This window comes from Astatotilapia calliptera, chromosome 13 (assembly GCF_900246225.1).
Source record: "Astatotilapia calliptera chromosome 13, fAstCal1.2, whole genome shotgun sequence".
In the NCBI taxonomy this organism is placed as follows: domain Eukaryota; kingdom Metazoa; phylum Chordata; class Actinopteri; order Cichliformes; family Cichlidae; genus Astatotilapia; species Astatotilapia calliptera.
Genome location: NC_039314.1, coordinates 23,004,071 through 23,022,831, shown reverse-complemented (window position 1 = coordinate 23,022,831; position 18,761 = coordinate 23,004,071). Strand labels below are relative to the sequence as shown.

Sequence of the window (18,761 nt, the reverse complement as noted above, 5' to 3'; positions counted from 1 at the left end):
TCAGCACTGACTTAAAACAAGTGTTGGAATTTCTCCCACTTGGTTTGGATAGTAGCCCAGTAAGTTGGATGCAGCTGTTTTGAATATTGAACTGTGGTAGACTTTTAAGTGGGCTTTCTCAGCCAAGCATGAGATGCTGCATGTCTAAGCTGTAATTCAAAAGTGCTCATGCATTTCCTGGTGACTCAGACCTCCATCTGCATGTCAAAATAATGTTTGCTCCAAACTTTTAACAAAACGGTACGAACAAAGTCTGCCTACATGATCAATATTATCTGAACTAATTTGATAGAAGTTAAAACCTCTGTTGCTACTTATGTGGATAACCCACTTACTATTTTATGACAAAACTACAACATTTAAAGGCCATTCGTTGTGATCAAACTAGAAAAACCTCATTGATATTTTCTGTGACTTCTCTGATGAAGACTGATCTTAGATTGAGATTATATGTGGCTTATATAAGGACTCTTTTCACCAGGATGTTGGTACGCACTTCATCCTCACTCACCTCAGTCCTAATTAGAATATTTAACCATTCTGGGTTTTATTGTCACTATCTCGAAAATGACTAAAGTGGACCGTTTATATTATGGTACATTTAATCTTTAAGGAGATGTAGAGGCTTGTATGTTTTCAGTGTTAGATTTTTGAAAAACTGGTGTCTTGAAAGTGTCTTAATAAACAGTGTTTGTATTGCTGCCTTTCTTTCTTTTAGATAGGTTGACTGGTGTTTAAATGAGAATTATGCACAAAAACTATGTCAGCCATCTTCATTTTTGTTAGTCATTTTGATTTGTTTTGTATGTTGTCACAGAAGTCTTAAAATGTATTGTTTGTGCTATTCGTGTCCTTTTATTCATCATTTTTTCTGTTATATCCCCAGAGAGTTAAGTGCATTTCTTAGAATATTAACATCCTATAAAAGAATATAGCGAGTATTATCTTCTGACAAATGACAACTGCTAACACTTGTAGACTGATTTTAAAGTGTTTTATAGACCATGCAGAAGTTGTTCTGGTATGATAAAATATATTGTCATCATGAAAGCACAGTGTGTTTCTGTTGAGATTGACCTGGAAATGTGACATTGTAGTTTATGCTTATGTAATATTGACATAGATTTGAGTTGTAGCTATTGATTGAGCTTTGTTAAAAATGAGAACAGGCCAAATCCATAAGCAACAATGAAGCAAAACACCAAACACAGATGGGACAACCTTAAAAACTGCAATTGTTGCCCTCCCCCTCCCAAAGAAAACATGCCTATTTTTGCTGTCGGTATATTGCTTGAGAATCCTCCTATTATTTTTTTCTTCTTCACGGAGCTATAAAGGCCTCGTTTGCCTACAGACTATGCATATTGTATAGTTGAAGTCAAACTCCTGCTTTTCAGTTGGGCATCCAGTTCACTTAAGTTATGTCGCCTTGGTCACAGACTTTATATGGCTTTGATGGCTAATAATACCATTTCTGTATTGCTTGAACGATAATTTATTACACAACTGGCCTTAAAGCTTGATAATGTTAACTTTATTATTTCTTTGAAATTAATTTATTAAAGTGCACACTATGTTCTCTGGATGAGAAATGCAAAGAATTTTATTATTCATTAATAAAGTACAGGTTATCTGAACTTTTTTGTTTTTGTGTCTTTTTTGGTGGAAATTCTTAATCTTATTTATAAGAAGACAAAGGAACATTGTGAATCTATAGCCTTCAACTCTCTAAACGGTAGGGTAATTAACAAATGGATATTTCTTAGGCATTCTTTTTATCTGAAATTTCACAATTTTCTATACAATTTAAGCCACGTCTGATGTAAATTTATGAAAAAGTTTTAGAAAAACTAACTTTTCGGGAAGGACGTTAACGCGGCGCCGTCCGCGAATTCACTGTTCGACCGTTAATTGCGCTTACTGAAGTAGTGCGTAGGTAGCTGTTGGGTAGCCAAGCTTAAAATGTCTGATTGGGAGGATGAGTACGACCAGGACGGAGTTGCTATCTACAAACCTGCTACAAAACCGGCTTCGGCCGATTGGAAATTTTCATGTAATGACCGTCAAAGGGAAAATGTTGTTTTCGGTGTGAAAAATGGAACCAAATTTGGAGCCCCAAGGGAGAGGAGAGCTAATCGTAGCGGCCCGGGTCCCGAGGTCAACAAGTGGGGAGGTGGAAGTGATCGTGGAGACCCCGGACGACAGACGACGTTTAGCAAAGAAGAGTCTTCCCGGCCTCTGACTATCACAGTGGAAACTACTTCAATTGGAAGAGTAATAGGTACGTTGTCAGAATTAATGCGGAGATGAAATTTACAGTAACAAGTGTTTCACAGTCTTAGCAAAGCTGCATTTAGTTGTGTTGTTAGCGTTAGCTTAGATTTGATGGGTCCGCGCGAAGAAGCTGTGTAGGTGATGAGGTTGGCCTATACCCTGGAGGTTCTGCAGGTTTAGACTCTAAAACACATTTTATTCTGTTAAAAGGTCGTGGAGGAGCCACAATCCGTGAACTTCAAGAGAAATCTGGCGCAAGAATTAAGGCAAGTTGGTGATGTTGTGTTAAACTAGTACAACAAATCATGGGAAATCACAGTTTAGAAGCGAAAAACAAAAACTGCTTGAACTTTTAATTTGTTTAGATATGGTTATTTAACTTGGACTTGATAATGCCCTGATGACAAACACAATTTTGAGCCTTGAATGGATTCTCATTAACTTATCTTTTCCCTTCATTCCCTTTCCACTCTGTCCCCTCCCCTTTTCCAATTCTTATGAATTCATTGTATCACGTTTGGGTTCTTGGGTGCTTGTGTGTTGGGAGAGGTGTTAGGGCAAACAATGCTGTGCCTGGGCAACAATGCGTTTCCTCTTTCCTATTTCCTAAGAAATTCCTTTGTGGCGCTAAATCAAACTCCCTTCTAAAACTGAACACCCGAAGTAAGAAGCAAAGCACACACTCAAAACTTATGTAAAAAATTGGGCCAATCTCAGGTTTACCAGCCTATTCTCAACATGTTCGCTAACAAGCTCAAATTCGGCATAAGCTTGAGCAAAATGTCAGCATGCTCAGAGTGAACTGCTGAAATATAGATTTGTCAACCTTTTCCTGAGGTTTTCTTTAAATGGGTTTACCTGGCTTGGGGAAGGAACAAGAAAGCAGACTGAGGGAATATTGTAGTTGCCAACTTCCACCTACCAGTTTGTGTGTGGTGGGCCCATACCTTTAAAATCCAATAAAGTTCTGCCATAAATTGGGAAAACGTGTACATTTTTTTGCTCATTTTTAACTTAAAAAATGATCATTCTACTTTATTATTTAGGTTACATGCCTAAAAGATTTAGATTTCCATTGATAGTATCAGCTGATATTGGCTATTTACCAGTCTGTTGCTATCTGCATTATGAAAACCAGTAAATCAAAACATTTTAGAAAAGACAGGAGAAATGCCCTTCAACCATGTTATCAGTGATGTTTCATAGTTTGTCCACCAGAGGGTACTGTTTATCTTCTCTGTTAGTAATGATCAACAACCAGCTGATTCAAGCAGAGTGTAAACAAGAAGATGAATGATATTCAGGGAAATATGTCATGGCTCTGAAAGGTGGGGAAAGGCATTTTAAATTGCCAAATATCAGTAAAGTGGTCTTAAAAATTGTATTATGGTGTGTCACACACACACCATAATACAATTTTTAAGACCACTTTACACCACACGTGTTCAGAACTGCAATATATTTTAAAATGTTCTTAATATTTTGTCCCCCATGTGTATTTTCAAATCTCAGATTATAGATGCTAGATTATAAGTGTTAGAAACACTTATAATCTAAGTGCATGAAGTTTAAAATGCCATCAAACCATCAAAGTTGCTATCCAATGGTAACTTCTGGTACTGACTGTAAATGATAAAAGATATAGTTTTTAGCTCTGTTTCTAAAAGGCTTGAACACAAAATATATTGAAAACTTATTGGGAAGATGAGTCAAAATGGTAGTATTTTTAGAACGAGTGAGAAGTTTAAAATCCCGCAGCCAAATTTACTAAAAATGTGAATATCAGAACTAATTCAGTGCACAGGAAATATGTAAGACGTTATCCTTATACCGTCTTTGTTACTATTCTGTTTGTGTTTTCAGATAAACAAGGGAGGTTATGAAGGTGAGGTAGTCATTTTTGGGTCCACTGCAGCACAGCAGAAGGCCAAAGAGATGATCGAAGACTTGGTGGCAGAGGGCAACTCCCAATATTGTAATGGTGTGAAATTTATTTATTTGAATTTCTTTTCTTTTAGAAAATGATGTTTTCAAAACAATTTTCCTTGGGATTCTTGGTTAATATTTTTTCCACTAACATTTTTTTTAATTCACCAAAAAAGGAAATTGTTTTTAGTACAAATACTACATAATATACTTTTTTTTTATTGTAAATTAGAGCCATTTTAAGTTAATACAGTGGACAAGAATTTGTTTTGCTTTCTGTCTGACCCAACCTTTATATTTCTGAGATTAACATAAATCTGAATATCTCCTTCACAGCATTTAATTCCACCTTTATTTTGCTCATAGTGAGAGTTGTACCTAAATAAGAAGCCTGTGTCAGTTGAAGCAAGATGTTATGTATACCTGAGCTTTTGTCCCATAGATTGCTACATAAGGTTCTGACTTTTGCTGATACGCAGTTGTATCACATTTCATTACTGCACTGCATTCAATTCAATTCAGTTTTATTTATACAGCGCCAAATCACAACAACAGTCACCTAACAGGCGCTTTACATTGTAAGGTATACCCTACAATACTACATACAAAAAATCATATGACCCCCTATGAGCAAGCACTTTGGTGACATCGGGAAGGAAAACTCCCTTTTAACAGGAAGAAACCTCTGGCTTGACTCCAAGCTTCCTCACAGTGTTACTGGAGGCCAAGTTAATGCCATCCAGAGTAAGAATTTGGTTAGATACCATATCTCTAAGATTTTCAGGGCTGAGTACAATAACCTCAGTTTTATCTGAATTTAAAAGCAGAAAATTAGAGGCCATTCAGGTCTATATGTCTTTAAGACATTCCTGCAGTTGAACTATTTGAGGTGTGTTATCTGGCTTCATGGATAAAATGTAAAGTGAAAATGTTTGCTATGTCTTCTGATGATACTGCCTAAGGGAAGCATTTATAATGTAAACAGAATTGGTCCTAGCACTGAACCCTGTGGAACTCCATAATTAACCTTAGTGTGCGAAGAGGACTCCATTTAGATGAACAAATTGGCGTCTATTAGACCTGTAATACCTGCAGCGTGCTCTAATCGTTCTAATATAATATTATGGTCAACAGTAACGAACGCTGCACTGAGGTCTAGCAGGACAAGCACAGAGATGAGTCCACTGTCAGAGGCCATAAGAAGATCACTTGTAACTTTCACTAAAGCTGTTTCTGTGCTGTGATGGGCTCTGAAACCTGACTGAAACTTTCCAAATAAGCCAATCCTCTGCAGATGATCTGTTAACTGTTTGAAATGAATGATATGAATTTTTGATTCTTAGTGAATGACTATGAAAATATGGATTTTCTTCTCAGGTTCTCGCAGAGGACAAGAGTATGGAGGAAGATGTGGAGGGGAAAAGAATGGCTCTGTCTGGTCTACTGCTGAATTGCAGGCTGCAAATGTTGTCCAGGACCGTCCATCCATAGACTGGGACGCCATCCGGGAGAACAAGGAGAAGTATAAGGAGCTCAAGTGGAAGGGTAAGTGATCATATTTGTCAAAAGGGCACATGACTTCTTATTCAAAACTATTTAGCTATTGATATAGCTTAATTTGGCATTATTGTAGGATAATTGATTAGAAATTAAACCGTGCGCTAAAGTTAAAGACTTTTGTTTTTTTTGGTGTTGGGGATGGAAATTGTGAACCCCATGCACATGTGCCATACCTATAAAATGGCTAAAATCGTACAGTTTATTAATGCTAAGTTACCCTCAAATATGTAAACATAAATTTGCAAATATAATTATCCAAAGCTAAACTTATTTTGTGATATTTTTGCTTTCTTCAGACATCCCACCTATCAAAAAGAAGTTTTACACTGAGGCACCGAGTGTGGCCGTGCTTACAGCAGAGGAAGTTGGTGAATGGAGGTAAATCTTAGTGGTTCTTGGTCATATGTCCATGTACTTCCATATGACAGGGTTTTACATGTATAAACAAAATTTAAGCCAGTTCAGAAAGGAAGATCTCCTCTGTGCTTTTCGTGATGTTATAACACCAGCCATAAAAGACTTAAGGTATTGTTGTCAGCATGGTAACCTAAGTTTGTGAATGTGATAACTCAATTTATAGCAGAAGTCTTTCTACTAAAATCTTGAGTATCTCAGTGACCTTGACCTTAAGGTCAGAGGTTAGGTTTTCTGAAAATCTTATGAATGCCGTAACTTGAGAACAAAGCTAATTTCTGCTGCTTGTATCCATGATCTCATTATTTCGGTTCTTCTGGTCAATACCCAGAGCTCGTGACCATAGGTGAGGGTAGGTAGGGTAGATCGACCAGCAAATTGAGAGCTTTGCTTTTACACTTAGGTTTCTCTTCACCGTAACAGACAGCGTTTGCATCACTGAAGCCATCTGGTCAGCACCAATCCCTCTGATCCCCGGCTCCGCTCACTCATGAGCAAGGCCCAGAGATTAACAGAGCTGTGGCATTTCTCAACAACAGTGCTCCACCTGGTGGCAGGTGGCTCCATAAAATTTAAGACTCAACAATTTACCAGCATTTGGGCATCAATTAAAATGTTGACAGTTACATTAAACGACTAGTACGTCTGGTAGCCACTGGTGACATTAGCAACAATTAGTTGACTACTCGCGCACATCCCTAGTTCAAATACAGACGGACAGTCTCCGAGTGGTTGGATTTTTCATCCAAAAACTGCTGTAACATTACTTTTGTTGGACTGTTTTTCCTCAGCAAGAAGGGTATGTGGTGGGTTTATCTAAATAACTACTTTTTAGAACTCTGCTCTCTGGCTTTATGGGTTGTGCCTGTGATCATTCTCTTTCTAAAGTCTGCCCTTGATTGAGTGGAGTCTCCCACTCTGACTTTCTTGGCGTTTTTATATTTGGTACATTTTGAATTTGGAGCACCTTCCCCTTAATGTCTGTGCTTTTATTTTTGTATGTGCTTTTTATCTAATGGCATAAATTTGACACTGACAATTGATCACCTTTTAACCCTTTAAGACCTACCATAGAACCAAGTCCGCCAGAGCTTATATTATATTTTTACATGCTGTGGAGCCATTTTTGGGAGCATTTCAAGTTGCTATACATCAATACAACCATTATAGCCCAGATTTTAATAATATGTATTCATTAAGTGCATAGTAATTACATAAATTGCAAAAAAGTGCAATAAACTACAAAAAAATTGAAAATCGTTTTTGATTTTTTAACATATATTTGTAGTTAGAGAAATTTAAGAGGCTTATCCCTCAAAACTGTAAATACAAAAAAGTTGCACAAAATAGTTTCCCACCACAGGAAATTTATTTTGAGTGTCTTCATAGTTTTATTTTTGAAATACACCAATTTTTATACACTGCAGGAAAAACGAAAATAAATATTATACTGCAAATTTGCAAAAAAGCAGCATATGCATCAAAATAAACTATTTCCAGCAGTGCAATATGAGTCCTAAGCATCCCAGAAACGACACAGAAAGTCATAAAGTCAAAGATAACTTTTAAAAAGAGCAGTATAGGCCCTGAGGCCCTGATCGCAAAAAAGACTACATTTCCGCGAAAATGACGTCACTTCCGGTTTCGGCCAGGTAATGGCGGAAATGCAAAAGTTCGCGCTGACGTCTATTCCAACGTAGGAAGTGTTTTGAACAGCTGATCGGACCAGCAAAGCGTGTTTCTGGAATATTATGTTTTTGTTCCTGCAAGCGCTTTTTATGCAGTTTTTGCAAAGCTTTATGTGGAAGGAAACCGTGACCTAGGACAAGCTGATGGCACAATATGTAAGTACAACTCCTCCGGTTTCATATGCAAAAAAAAATTTTGCGCTAGCTTACGTGGTTGCAGTGCTACCGGGATTTAAAAATAGTTACGCATAACAGAGCGTTCCCGCTCCGATCGGCTCTAAAGGGTTAAAAGAGGATGGAAAAAAATACACAGTTATTCAATTTATTGTCATGTTTCTGATATTTAACCTGGAACCAAACACATGGTATTCATCTGCGTTTAGCATGGTACTTGGTACTTTGAATCTGTTTTCATGTTTGTTTACACCTTTTCCTCAGGAAGGAGAACAACAATATCTTTGTGGATGACCTGAACGAGGAAGAAGAGAAACGGCAAATTCCCAATCCCTGTCGCACATTTCTTGAGGCCTTTGAGCTTTATCCAGAGATCATGGAAAACATTGACCGGGTTGGCTTCACCAAACCAACCCCCATCCAGGTATGATCGTGGCACCATAGCAGTTTTTGTTTTTGTTTGTTTGTTTGTTTGTTTGTTTTTTATGAGTTTAACCATATTTAAACTTATAAACTTATTAATAAGTTGTAATGATAAATATTTTGAATGTGCCAAATCAGATGAATCTGAATTAGCACAAATCTCTCTGTTGGAATTCTCAGATGTGTGTAAAACCAAATATTTTAGTTTGTTTTATGTGTAAAATGTTTCTTGGTAAACCAGGGAGATTCTTTACCTTATATGTTGTGTAAATGTGTTGTAGGTGGGTTTGGGAACAAAAACTTTCAAATCTGTTAGTGTGTGTGTTGCAATGACATATGCACCTGTAGTGACATGCCCTGTTTCTGCTGTGGGTAAATCCAGTGTTTGACTTTAGTGTCAGCTTTAACAGGAACTCAGCCTATTTTATTATAAATTCTTGGAACTGAGCCAGTAACTGTTGTAGTCTTTCCAAGAAGCAGAACTGAAAACCGGTTGTAGGTGGCATCATGTGTAGTTTTCTTTTCTTTTTGTTTTTTTTAAGAAGGGGGGGGAAAAAAACCCTAATTGCATTTTTTCTCTCCGCACACACACAATACAACTTTCATTGAGTTCCTTGATCTAATCTTTTCATTTTTAAAGGTTTTCACTGTGTTAAACGTAATTCTAAGTTTTACTTCCAGTTTCTCACTAACTGAAGTTGCTATATAACAGGGCTGCCACGATTAGTCAACTATCAAAATCGTTGACGACTAATTTAATAGTCGACGCATCGTTTGAAGCTTTCTAAGATCCTGAAAGACGCAGGAATAAGTAAATGGTAAATGGCCTGTATTTGTATAGCACTTTACTTAGTCCCTAAGGACCCCAAAGCGCTTTACACTTACATTCAGTCATTCACCCATTCACACACACATTCACACACTGGTGATGGCAAGCTACATTGTAGCCAAAGCCACCCTGGGGCACACTGACAGAGACGAGGCTGCCGGACACTGGCGCCACCGGGCCCTCTGACCACCACCAGTAGGCAACGGGTGAAGTGTCTTGCCCAAGGACACAATGACCGAGACTGTCCGAGCCGAACTGCCAACTCTTGAGCCACGATCGCCCCAGTAGGATAGTAGGATTTAAGACTGAAACAGAAGATGGCAGCAATGCATGTACAAGGATGGCAGCTGACCTTAAACGCCAAAGAAGAAGCAGTCTCCGGTATCGTAGCTGTGTCCAAATTCAGGGGCTGCATCCTTCGTAGGCCACATTAAAAGGGCGATTACGTGACAGCGATGTGATGAAGGCTGTCCAAATTCAAAGACTCTTCAAAATGGCAAATGCGTCCTACTTTTCCCCAGATTTTAAAGACTGGTCGGGTGTATCCTTTGTGGCCCAGCTCATCCCAGAATTAACGCAGCTCAGCCAATTCCAGTTTCCAGCAATGGCGGCAGCTACTTAGTTTTAATATTACCCTTTCTGCGTCACAAAATAAACTTAAGATATTTTCAGGCGAGAATGTAGTTGTGTTAACTTCAAATGTCTGTTCAATCTATCAAGACATCGCATATTTGCAAAAGTCCTCCGACATTTTCGGAGACAAGCTGACCGGGAGGTCAAGGCTCACTAGAGCCGGCAAGAACAGCGAACACAGACCCCGCAGTCTTTCGCTACTCAGGTTAAACATGATATATAAGTCACTCGGATAACTTAAAAATGAGTAAATTGGTTTGGCTCAGATTAAAGTTATAGTTTTTACACAGCTGAATAAACGTCAAACCGAAAACTGATTAAACAGAAGTGTGAGATGTTAGAGAATTTACTCCAGTGTACTGTTATATTTGAGCGAGCAAGGAGCAGAGGACTGAGTTTATTAAACTCCACTGAAACAATCTGCAAATTTCATTAAAAATTTAATAAACTATCATCTTGTCTTTGCTTTTAGTTAGCGCATACCTTAAACACTTAAAGCTGTATGCTTTTTTTTTTTTTTTTTTTTGTGTGTGTGTGTGTGTGTGTGTGTGTGTGTGTGTGTGTGTCCTGTCTGGCACTGTAGCAATCAGAATTATTGTCTGAAGGCCAAGAAAAATGCCCAACAGATTTACTTTCCCAAGTGGGCCTTTTGCTATACTGGTCCACTTGATTGTCATAGTTTATTTGATCTTTATTACTTATTTTTATTCTAAGTTATTGTAATCAGGCCAGACTGGACTCGTGGACGGGAAAGAAAAACAAAAAGAAAAGTTCAGAAGAAAGTTAACAGAAGGAGAGGGAAAGAAAAAGGAGAAAAGAGATAGAGAGAAAAGACAATGAAAATCTGCTTCATCACCCCCTTTTTTTTTTTTTTTTTCCCCCTCTTTTCCTGGATCACCTGTTGAGAAAAAAAGAAAACAAGCAGAAGAAGACTAGAGCAATAGAATAAACAACATCATGATGATCTATGGCAATATAACAGTAAATACTAAATGTAAAACATTATTGTGCAGCACATAAGATCGACAGCGCACAGTGTGCTTTAAGGTAGGATCCAAAAAGGGTGTAGTTTGTGTGTGTGTGTGTGTGTGAGCACCCGTGTGTACACCTGTGAGCATGGACGCGCTTGTTTTTAAAAGATTCCTACATGTAATGATCTGTTAGAGGGTGTGGGCCGCCATAGCCCCGTCCTCCAGGGCATGAAGCAGGTATGGAGGAGATCAAAACTCCAGACATCCGGAGGCCCTCAGAAATGTTTAGCTTGTTGTTTCAAGGTCACAAATATCTTTAATTGAAAAAAGTTAAATCTGCATTTGTAAAATCAACCAGTGGTGACTAGAGCATCCCGTGTAGGTTGTTACTTGTTTTGGAACAGACAATATTTGGGTTTTTAATCAAAATTTAAAGAAACTGTTCAAAGTAAACATAAATAATGAGAGGTTTTGACATTACCCTGCTTCTCACATGCCTGAAGCATCCTTCAGTGACTGAGCACCTAATGTATGATAAGATTTAAATTATCCAAACATGGGGAAATTTGTGTATTACCACATCTCGGGTACACGTAGCAGAACGAAAGCAACAAAGAGTATACCGCAATAAAATAAGCAAAATGTAATTACAGTGAGCTCTGTCATGCTGGATTTCATTTTTATTACAACGGAAGATGTAGAGAATGGAAATGAGCAAGTAGTTGGGATGGCAGCAGAAATAGAGAGCAAGCCACTGAGCCAGTAACCGTTTAATAAAAGGATAAACACAGAATGCACTAGAGACTGATTTCGTTATCTGTTCTCATCCACCACAGGGGATTCAGTTTAATTTTATTTACAGTATCAGGGTAAAGTCCTTGCAGTGGCACAGACAGAAACTCAATCTTACCCTACCGGTAAGCACTGGGCAAGATGAGCTATAAATAATTTTATTAACAGTAATAAAACATTTCCCGCCCTTCACACTGAACCTACGCCATGGAGTACTTTCTGGAGTACTTTCTTTTCATACTTGGGTCACATCAGAATTCATGATGGTATGCTGCATAGGGAAATGAAACACCATCTCTCTTTCAAAGTTTAACTTTCATTTCCAGATTTAACTTTCATTTCACAGTAGGAATCTGGTCAGATTGAAAGCAATATTACATGTAGTGGAACAACCAGTTCTGTACAATGAATCACTATTTATAGCTCCACACTGCACAACAATATAAGCACAAGCCTGCTGACATGATGTTGCAGTAATGACAAATACATACTTGCTTCAATATGTTCTTAGAGTTTTTTTCAGTTGCAGAATAAACAGTTTCTGTCTCTTCAACAGGAGGTTTCTAACATGCGACTAACCTAAACACATATTTTAAAACGTATCATTTTTTTTTATATATATCATAAAAAATGTTGTTTTTGTTCTTGCATAGTCTCCATATAAAAGATTTTGGGTAATCTTTATTTATTTATTTTATTTCTCACATGCTAACATTAAAGTTAGTCTTATACCAGATGTGGAGTTATATATGATGATGACTTTTTAAAATATAGTTTTTAATATTTCTTCAGTCTCAAGCGTGGCCAGTGCTACTGAGTGGCGAGGACCTGATAGCCATCGCTCAGACTGGAACAGGGAAAACACTGGCCTACCTGCTGCCGGGGTTCATCCACATGGATGGGCAGCCTGTGTGAGTGTAGAAAAACCTTATTTTTAGCACAATCTGAGTGTAACTGGCGCCACGTTCTCAAATAATAGATAGCGCTGTTTTGTTCAATTCCTTTCAGAAGAGGATACCTACAATAATTTTGCCTCTTCCTCTATTAAATCTTTATCTTTTTGTCCTTTGAGTAGACCTAGAGCTGAGCGGGATGGTCCAGGCATGTTAGTGCTAACTCCTACCAGAGAGCTGGCCCTGCAGATTGAAGCAGAGTGCAACAAGTACCGCTATAAGGGTTACAAAAGGTCATAAGTCACTAAAAATAAATTAAAATCAATGATCATGTGATGTAGAGAGGGCATGATAACGACTGTTCCTTCTGCATCTCTCTCAGTATCTGTATCTATGGTGGAGGTGATAGGAGAGGCCAGATCAACCTAGTGAGGGATGGCGTGGACATCGTGATTGCTACACCCGGCCGCCTCAATGACCTACAGATGAATGAGCTCATCAACCTCCGCTCCATAACCTACTTGGTCAGCTCTTTATGTCTATGCATGTTTGCTTTCCTCAAAGCTTGTGTTGGTCCACAGTGTAGAAAAAAAGCCCATGAAAGTGTTCTTGTAGCATTTGACAGGAAGCCTAATTAAATGCGTAAACAATAGGTGTAGAAATATCTGCGCAGGTCATAGCAAGGATCCACATCTAAAACTAAATCTAAAATTACCAATGTGTTTTAACTTTTCTAATCTGCAGCCAGCGAAAGGATTATCAAATTAAGAAGAAGGTAAAATCAGAGCTGTCTGTATGCAGATAAACTGTTGTTTGTGAAATTTGATTGATTTCTCATAGACTTAAAGTATCCCTTTCTAGTAGGCATACTTGCACGTAGAATGGATGGATTTATATTATAATGTATAAGTTGCTAGTAATTTGTGCCATAGTCTTATAGATTAAACTAGCAGTGTACACCATTGGTCCCCAACCCCCGGGCCTCGGACCGGTACCGGGCCATGAGAGTTGAGGCTCAGGGGTGAAATGTATGGTTTTCAGGGTTTTTATCGGTTTTCAGCATTATTTTTTTATCGTCAAGTCAGTTTTCCTGGGTCTTTTCACGTGTGTTATGAATAAATCTTCTTTTTTTCAGTTTTATTTTGTTGTATTTATCCGCGACACCTTAAAGGTCTGTGAAAATATTGTCGGGCATAAACTGGTCCGTGGCGCAAAAAAGCTTGGGGACCGCTGGTTTACACCATAATCAACCAGGCTTTTTTTGGGCCCAGAAAATTATACTTGTATACTTGAGGCTTGTAAACATGTAATCTACTGGCTGCTGACACATGGTGCATAGTAGGTGGGTTTTATTTTGTATATTTGGCGTACTCATGTTGTGTGTGTGGTGAAAACGAGATGCGCTGTCTTTAGTAACTACTCTTTTAAAAAGGTGCTGGACGAGGCTGACCGTATGTTAGATATGGGCTTTGAACCCCAAATTATGAAGATTCTTCTGGACATCCGTCCAGATCGACAGACTGTCATGACCAGGTATAAACAATTTGCCATCAGTTAATGATGAAACTGACCACATGAACACACAACACATCCAATTCAGGAACAAGTGCATTTAAATGGTTGACTTTAAACATGAAAACCATCAAGTATTGGTTGGTGTTCATCCAGAGTTGTAGAATATAATGTATGTATGGAAATTAAAACAACCTTTCTATGCCGTTATTTCTCATGTTTCAGTGCAACTTGGCCCACAGGTGTGAGACGACTGGCCAAATCCTACCTAAAGAATCCCATGATGGTTTATGTGGGCACCCTGGACTTGGCTGTAAGTAGAAATGAATCCAATCAGTGATTTAAATGTCCTGACTATTTTTTTTTTTTTTTTTTTTTTTTTTTTTTGTATATTGTCCCATCATAATCCCACCATAAGGTCGTCAAGTATAAGTTTATTTATATGGCACATTTACAACAGCTCATCCTTCAAACTACACTGAACAAAAATATAAACGCAACACCTTTGTTACTGCTCCCATTCCCCATGGGATGGACGTAGAGACCTAAAATTCATTCCAGATACACAATATAACCATCCCTCCCAAACAGTGGTCACAAATCAGTCCAAATGTGTGGTAGTGGGCACATCTGCCATATTGAGATAATCCATCCCACCTCACAGGTGTGCCACGTCAGGATGCTGATCTGACATCATGAGTAGTGCACAGGTGTACCTCAGACTGCCCACAACAAAAGGCCACCCTGGAATGTGCAGTTTTGTCTCACAGCAAAATGCCACAGATGCCACAAGCAATGAGGGAGCGTGCAATTGGCATGCTGACAGCAGGAATGTCAACCAGATCTGTCGCCCGGGCATTGAATGTTCATTTCTCAACCATAAGCCGTCTCCACAGGCGTTTCAGAGAATATGGCAGCACATCCAACCGGCCTCACAACCGCAGACCTCGTGTAACCACACCAGCCCAGGACCTCCACATCCAGCTGGTTCACCTCCAAGATCGTCTGAGACCAGCCACCCAGACAGCTGCTGGAACAATTGGTTTACACAACCAAACAATTTCTGCACAAACTGTCAGAAACCGTCTCAGGGACGCTCAACTGCATGCCCGTCGTCCTCATCGGGGTCTTGACCTGACTCCAGCTCGTCGCCGTAACAGACTTGTGTGGGCAAATGCTCACATTCGATGGCGTCTGGCACGTTGGAGAGGTGTGCGCTTCACGGATGAATCATGGTTCACATTGTTCAGGGCAGATGGCAGCTGAGAATGTCCCAGTTCTTGCATGGCCAGCATACTCACCGGACATGTCACCCATTGAGCATGTTCGGGATGTGCTTGACCGGCGTATACGACAGCGTGTACCAGTTCCCACGAATATCCAACAACCTCGCACAGCCATTGAAGTGGAGTGGACCAACATTCCACAGGCCACAATTGACAATCTGATAGACTCCATGCGACGATGTGTTGCACTGCATGAGGCAAATGGTGGTCACACCAGATACTGACCGGTTCTGGGTCCCCAGACCCCCAATAGCGCAAAAAACTGCACATTCCAGGGTGGCCTTTTGTTGTGGGCAGTCTGAGGTACACCTGTGCACTACTCATGATGTCAGATCAGCATCCTGATGTGGCACACCTGTGAGGTGGGATGGATTATCTCAATATAGCAGATGTGCCCACTACCACACATTTGGACTGATTTGTGACCACTGTTTGGGAGGGATGGTTATATTGTGTATCTGGAATGAATTTTAGGTCTCTACGTCCATCCCATGGGGAATGGGAGCAAAAACAAAAGTGTTGCGTTTATATTTTTGTTCAGTGTAAAATGCAATTGAAATAAGTAAAATGCACAACAATGATGAAATAAAAATATAAAAGAAAGAATAATACAAGACAATACAAATAACTAAAACAACAATGACTAAGGCTGTTAAAACAAAATGCTTGGGTCAACATGTGCTAAAGACAGTCCATAAAAATGTATCCTCAGTAAAGATTTACAATGTTCCAGGGTTTGCACAGCACTAATATTTAGAGACAGACTATTCCAGAGTCTGGGACCTACCATGGAGAAGCCTCTGTTGCCACAGGATTTAAGTTTAGACCGTGGTTAACATTAGTTTTGAACTGGACCTCATGGTTCTTTCTGGAGTATAAATAAATACAGCTAGGATAGGTAAGAAGGATGAATTAGCAACAATCAAACTACTGTATTTCACATGGTTGTTTAGTGACTTAAAAACTAAAAGTTAGCTGGATACTGGAGAGATGGTTTCTGTCTGACTTTTGCATGTCTGACAGTTGAGAATTTGTTCATTTATTCTTGGCAGACATGTTATTTACTTTAAAGTTCTAAATAGCGTATGCCCGTTTGGATTCTGTTTACATGCTTCCTGTGTTTCTATTCTTGTCAGGCTGTTAACACGGTGCAGCAAACAGTGCTGATTGTTCGCGAAGAGGAGAAAAAGTCGTATCTGTTTGACTTCATCAGAAACATGCAACCGGAGGAAAAAGTGATCATCTTTGTCGGCAAGAAGCTTGCGTAAGTGCGGAGTTGGTTCATAGTTGTGGCTGTTCACCACTGTTACATTTGGATAAACACACATCAGCATTGGTACCCACTTTAATCGCTTGTCCTTTGTTTTGCTCGTTTCCATTTTTGTTCAACATCAGAGTTGATGACCTGTCCAGTGATATGTGCCTTCAAGGTTTGGCTGTGCAGAGTCTCCATGGTGACCGTGAACAGTGTGACCGTGAAGAAGCTCTCAAGGACTTTAAAAACGGTATGTAACGTGAAGGGAAAAGTGCTTTGAAAAATGGCATGGCACTAGCAGAGAAAATGGAAACACATTTTTGTGTGTAGCTGGTGGTCTTATTTTAAACTAAAGACTACCACAAATAATGGCTGTTGGATCGAAGTTATGACAGAATAAGTGTTGTATCTTTTTCCAGGTCGAGTTCGTATCCTCGTGGCCACAGATTTGGCATCTCGAGGGTTGGATGTCCATGACGTAACACACGTCTTCAACTTTGACTTCCCACGTAACATCGAGGAATATGTTCATCGTGTAGGTCGCACTGGCAGAGCAGGGTAAGAGAGTGTGCATGCAGACTTTACTGCCAGGCTGTGCTTGTGCTAGCTTGTGATGTTGATGCATGTTTCGTTTCAGACGTTCAGGTGCTGCTGTGACCCTGGTGACAAGAGAGAACTGGAGAATGGCACCTGAGCTAATTCCCATCATGGAGCGAGCAGGACAGGTTGGCAAAAACATATTTTGTGTTGACATAAATACACTTTTGATTGAGTAGACTTTTTTTTTTCTCCTTCAAAATGTAACATAATTCCTGAGAATTCTGTGCATGTGTACTTATATTATAATACAGCTGACAAACTGATAGTCTTTTTTTTTTTTTTTTTTTTTTTAATTCTTTATTTCTAAACTGTTACTTCCCGAAGGTGATTACAGGCATTAATCAACACAATTTACAAGGGAAAAACAAAACAAAATGAAAGAAAAAGAAAAAAGAGAAGGGGAAAAAAAAAAGAAAAAACAGTCGGGAGTGACCAGTTAGCTAGGTTGGTGGTTTCAAGCTTTGAAAAGAAGATTCGGCTTATGGGTATTGGCATATAGGACCCACTTATCCCAACACAAATGGAACCAACCCACCCTGTCATTGACATAAGCTGTTACCTCCTCCATCCTATAAATCTCTAGCGTAATTTCCCACCATAATGACAAGGTCGGTATATCTTGCAAGGACCATTTCTTAGTTATACCTTTCTTACTTGCAACAAGTAAAGCTCTTAACAGACATGTATCATTTTTAGACCAGTTCTGCGGTATACAACCAAAAAAGATTGTCTTCATGTCCAAAGGGAATGTACAGTCAAAAATGCCTTGTAATGTACCATGAATGTCTTTCCAGTAGGTCCGTAGCAAAGAACAGTCCCACATAATATGGGTGTGATGTGCTCGTTGGTGTCCACAGTTTCTCCAACACACAGGAGGATTCCCATCATAATGAGCCTTTTGATACGGAGTAATAAGGAACCTTATCAAAGACTTCCATCCAAATTCCCTCCAGCTAAAAACTGATAGTCTTAACAAATCCTTTTGCAGGATATCCCAGAGGAGCTGTTGCTTATGGCAGAAAGGTATCAAAAGCACAAGAAAGAGAAGGAAATGTCCAATCCAAGGGGAGGACAGGGGCGAGGAGGAGGGAGAAGAAATGGTGGAACAGACCGCGGCCAAAACTGGGGGTTCTAATACAGAGCTCTCCATGTAAGTTTTCCCGCCATGTTCCTCCACCTTACTCTGACAGGAATTAACAGTCAAATTACTGTATTTCACATGGTTATGAGAATGTTCATTTTCTTATCCTTTTCTCCACAGGCTGGAGCAAGGTCTCAATCTACCTGTGTTATTTCTTTTTAATGTGCATTTTAGTTCTTTATTTTCTGTTATTGAAAGGTTTGCTTGCTGGATTATATCTATGATCATTTGGCAACTTGCACCTAATTGTTTTCTTCTCTTAAAAGACTTTAAAATGCACATTTTTCTCTGCCATAAACTTTTCTGTCTGTTATCATTCAGAATATTTTGTGTTATCTCTTGGTTGTGGAAAGTTTAATAAATTGTTATCTTAAAAAGAAATGACATGTT

At 39.1% G+C, this 18,761-nt stretch overlaps 1 protein-coding gene across 1 annotated transcript; it reads left to right on the top strand.

Annotated features, from left to right (window-relative positions):
* Window positions 1-1,875: 1,875 nt before the first annotated feature.
* Window positions 1,876-18,752, top strand: ddx43 (DEAD (Asp-Glu-Ala-Asp) box polypeptide 43). Its single transcript, XM_026189476.1, has 17 exons — window positions 1,876-2,281; window positions 2,485-2,540; window positions 4,138-4,255; window positions 5,578-5,745; window positions 6,057-6,138; window positions 8,301-8,460; window positions 12,477-12,595; window positions 12,760-12,870; window positions 12,960-13,101; window positions 14,010-14,110; window positions 14,315-14,402; window positions 16,512-16,639; window positions 16,771-16,880; window positions 17,050-17,188; window positions 17,268-17,355; window positions 18,219-18,380; window positions 18,492-18,752. Exons 1-16 carry the CDS (start codon window positions 1,963-1,965, stop codon window positions 18,363-18,365), a joined length of 2,076 nt encoding a protein of 691 aa, XP_026045261.1. The 5' UTR covers window positions 1,876-1,962; the 3' UTR covers window positions 18,366-18,380; window positions 18,492-18,752.
* Window positions 18,753-18,761: the final 9 nt, after the last annotated feature.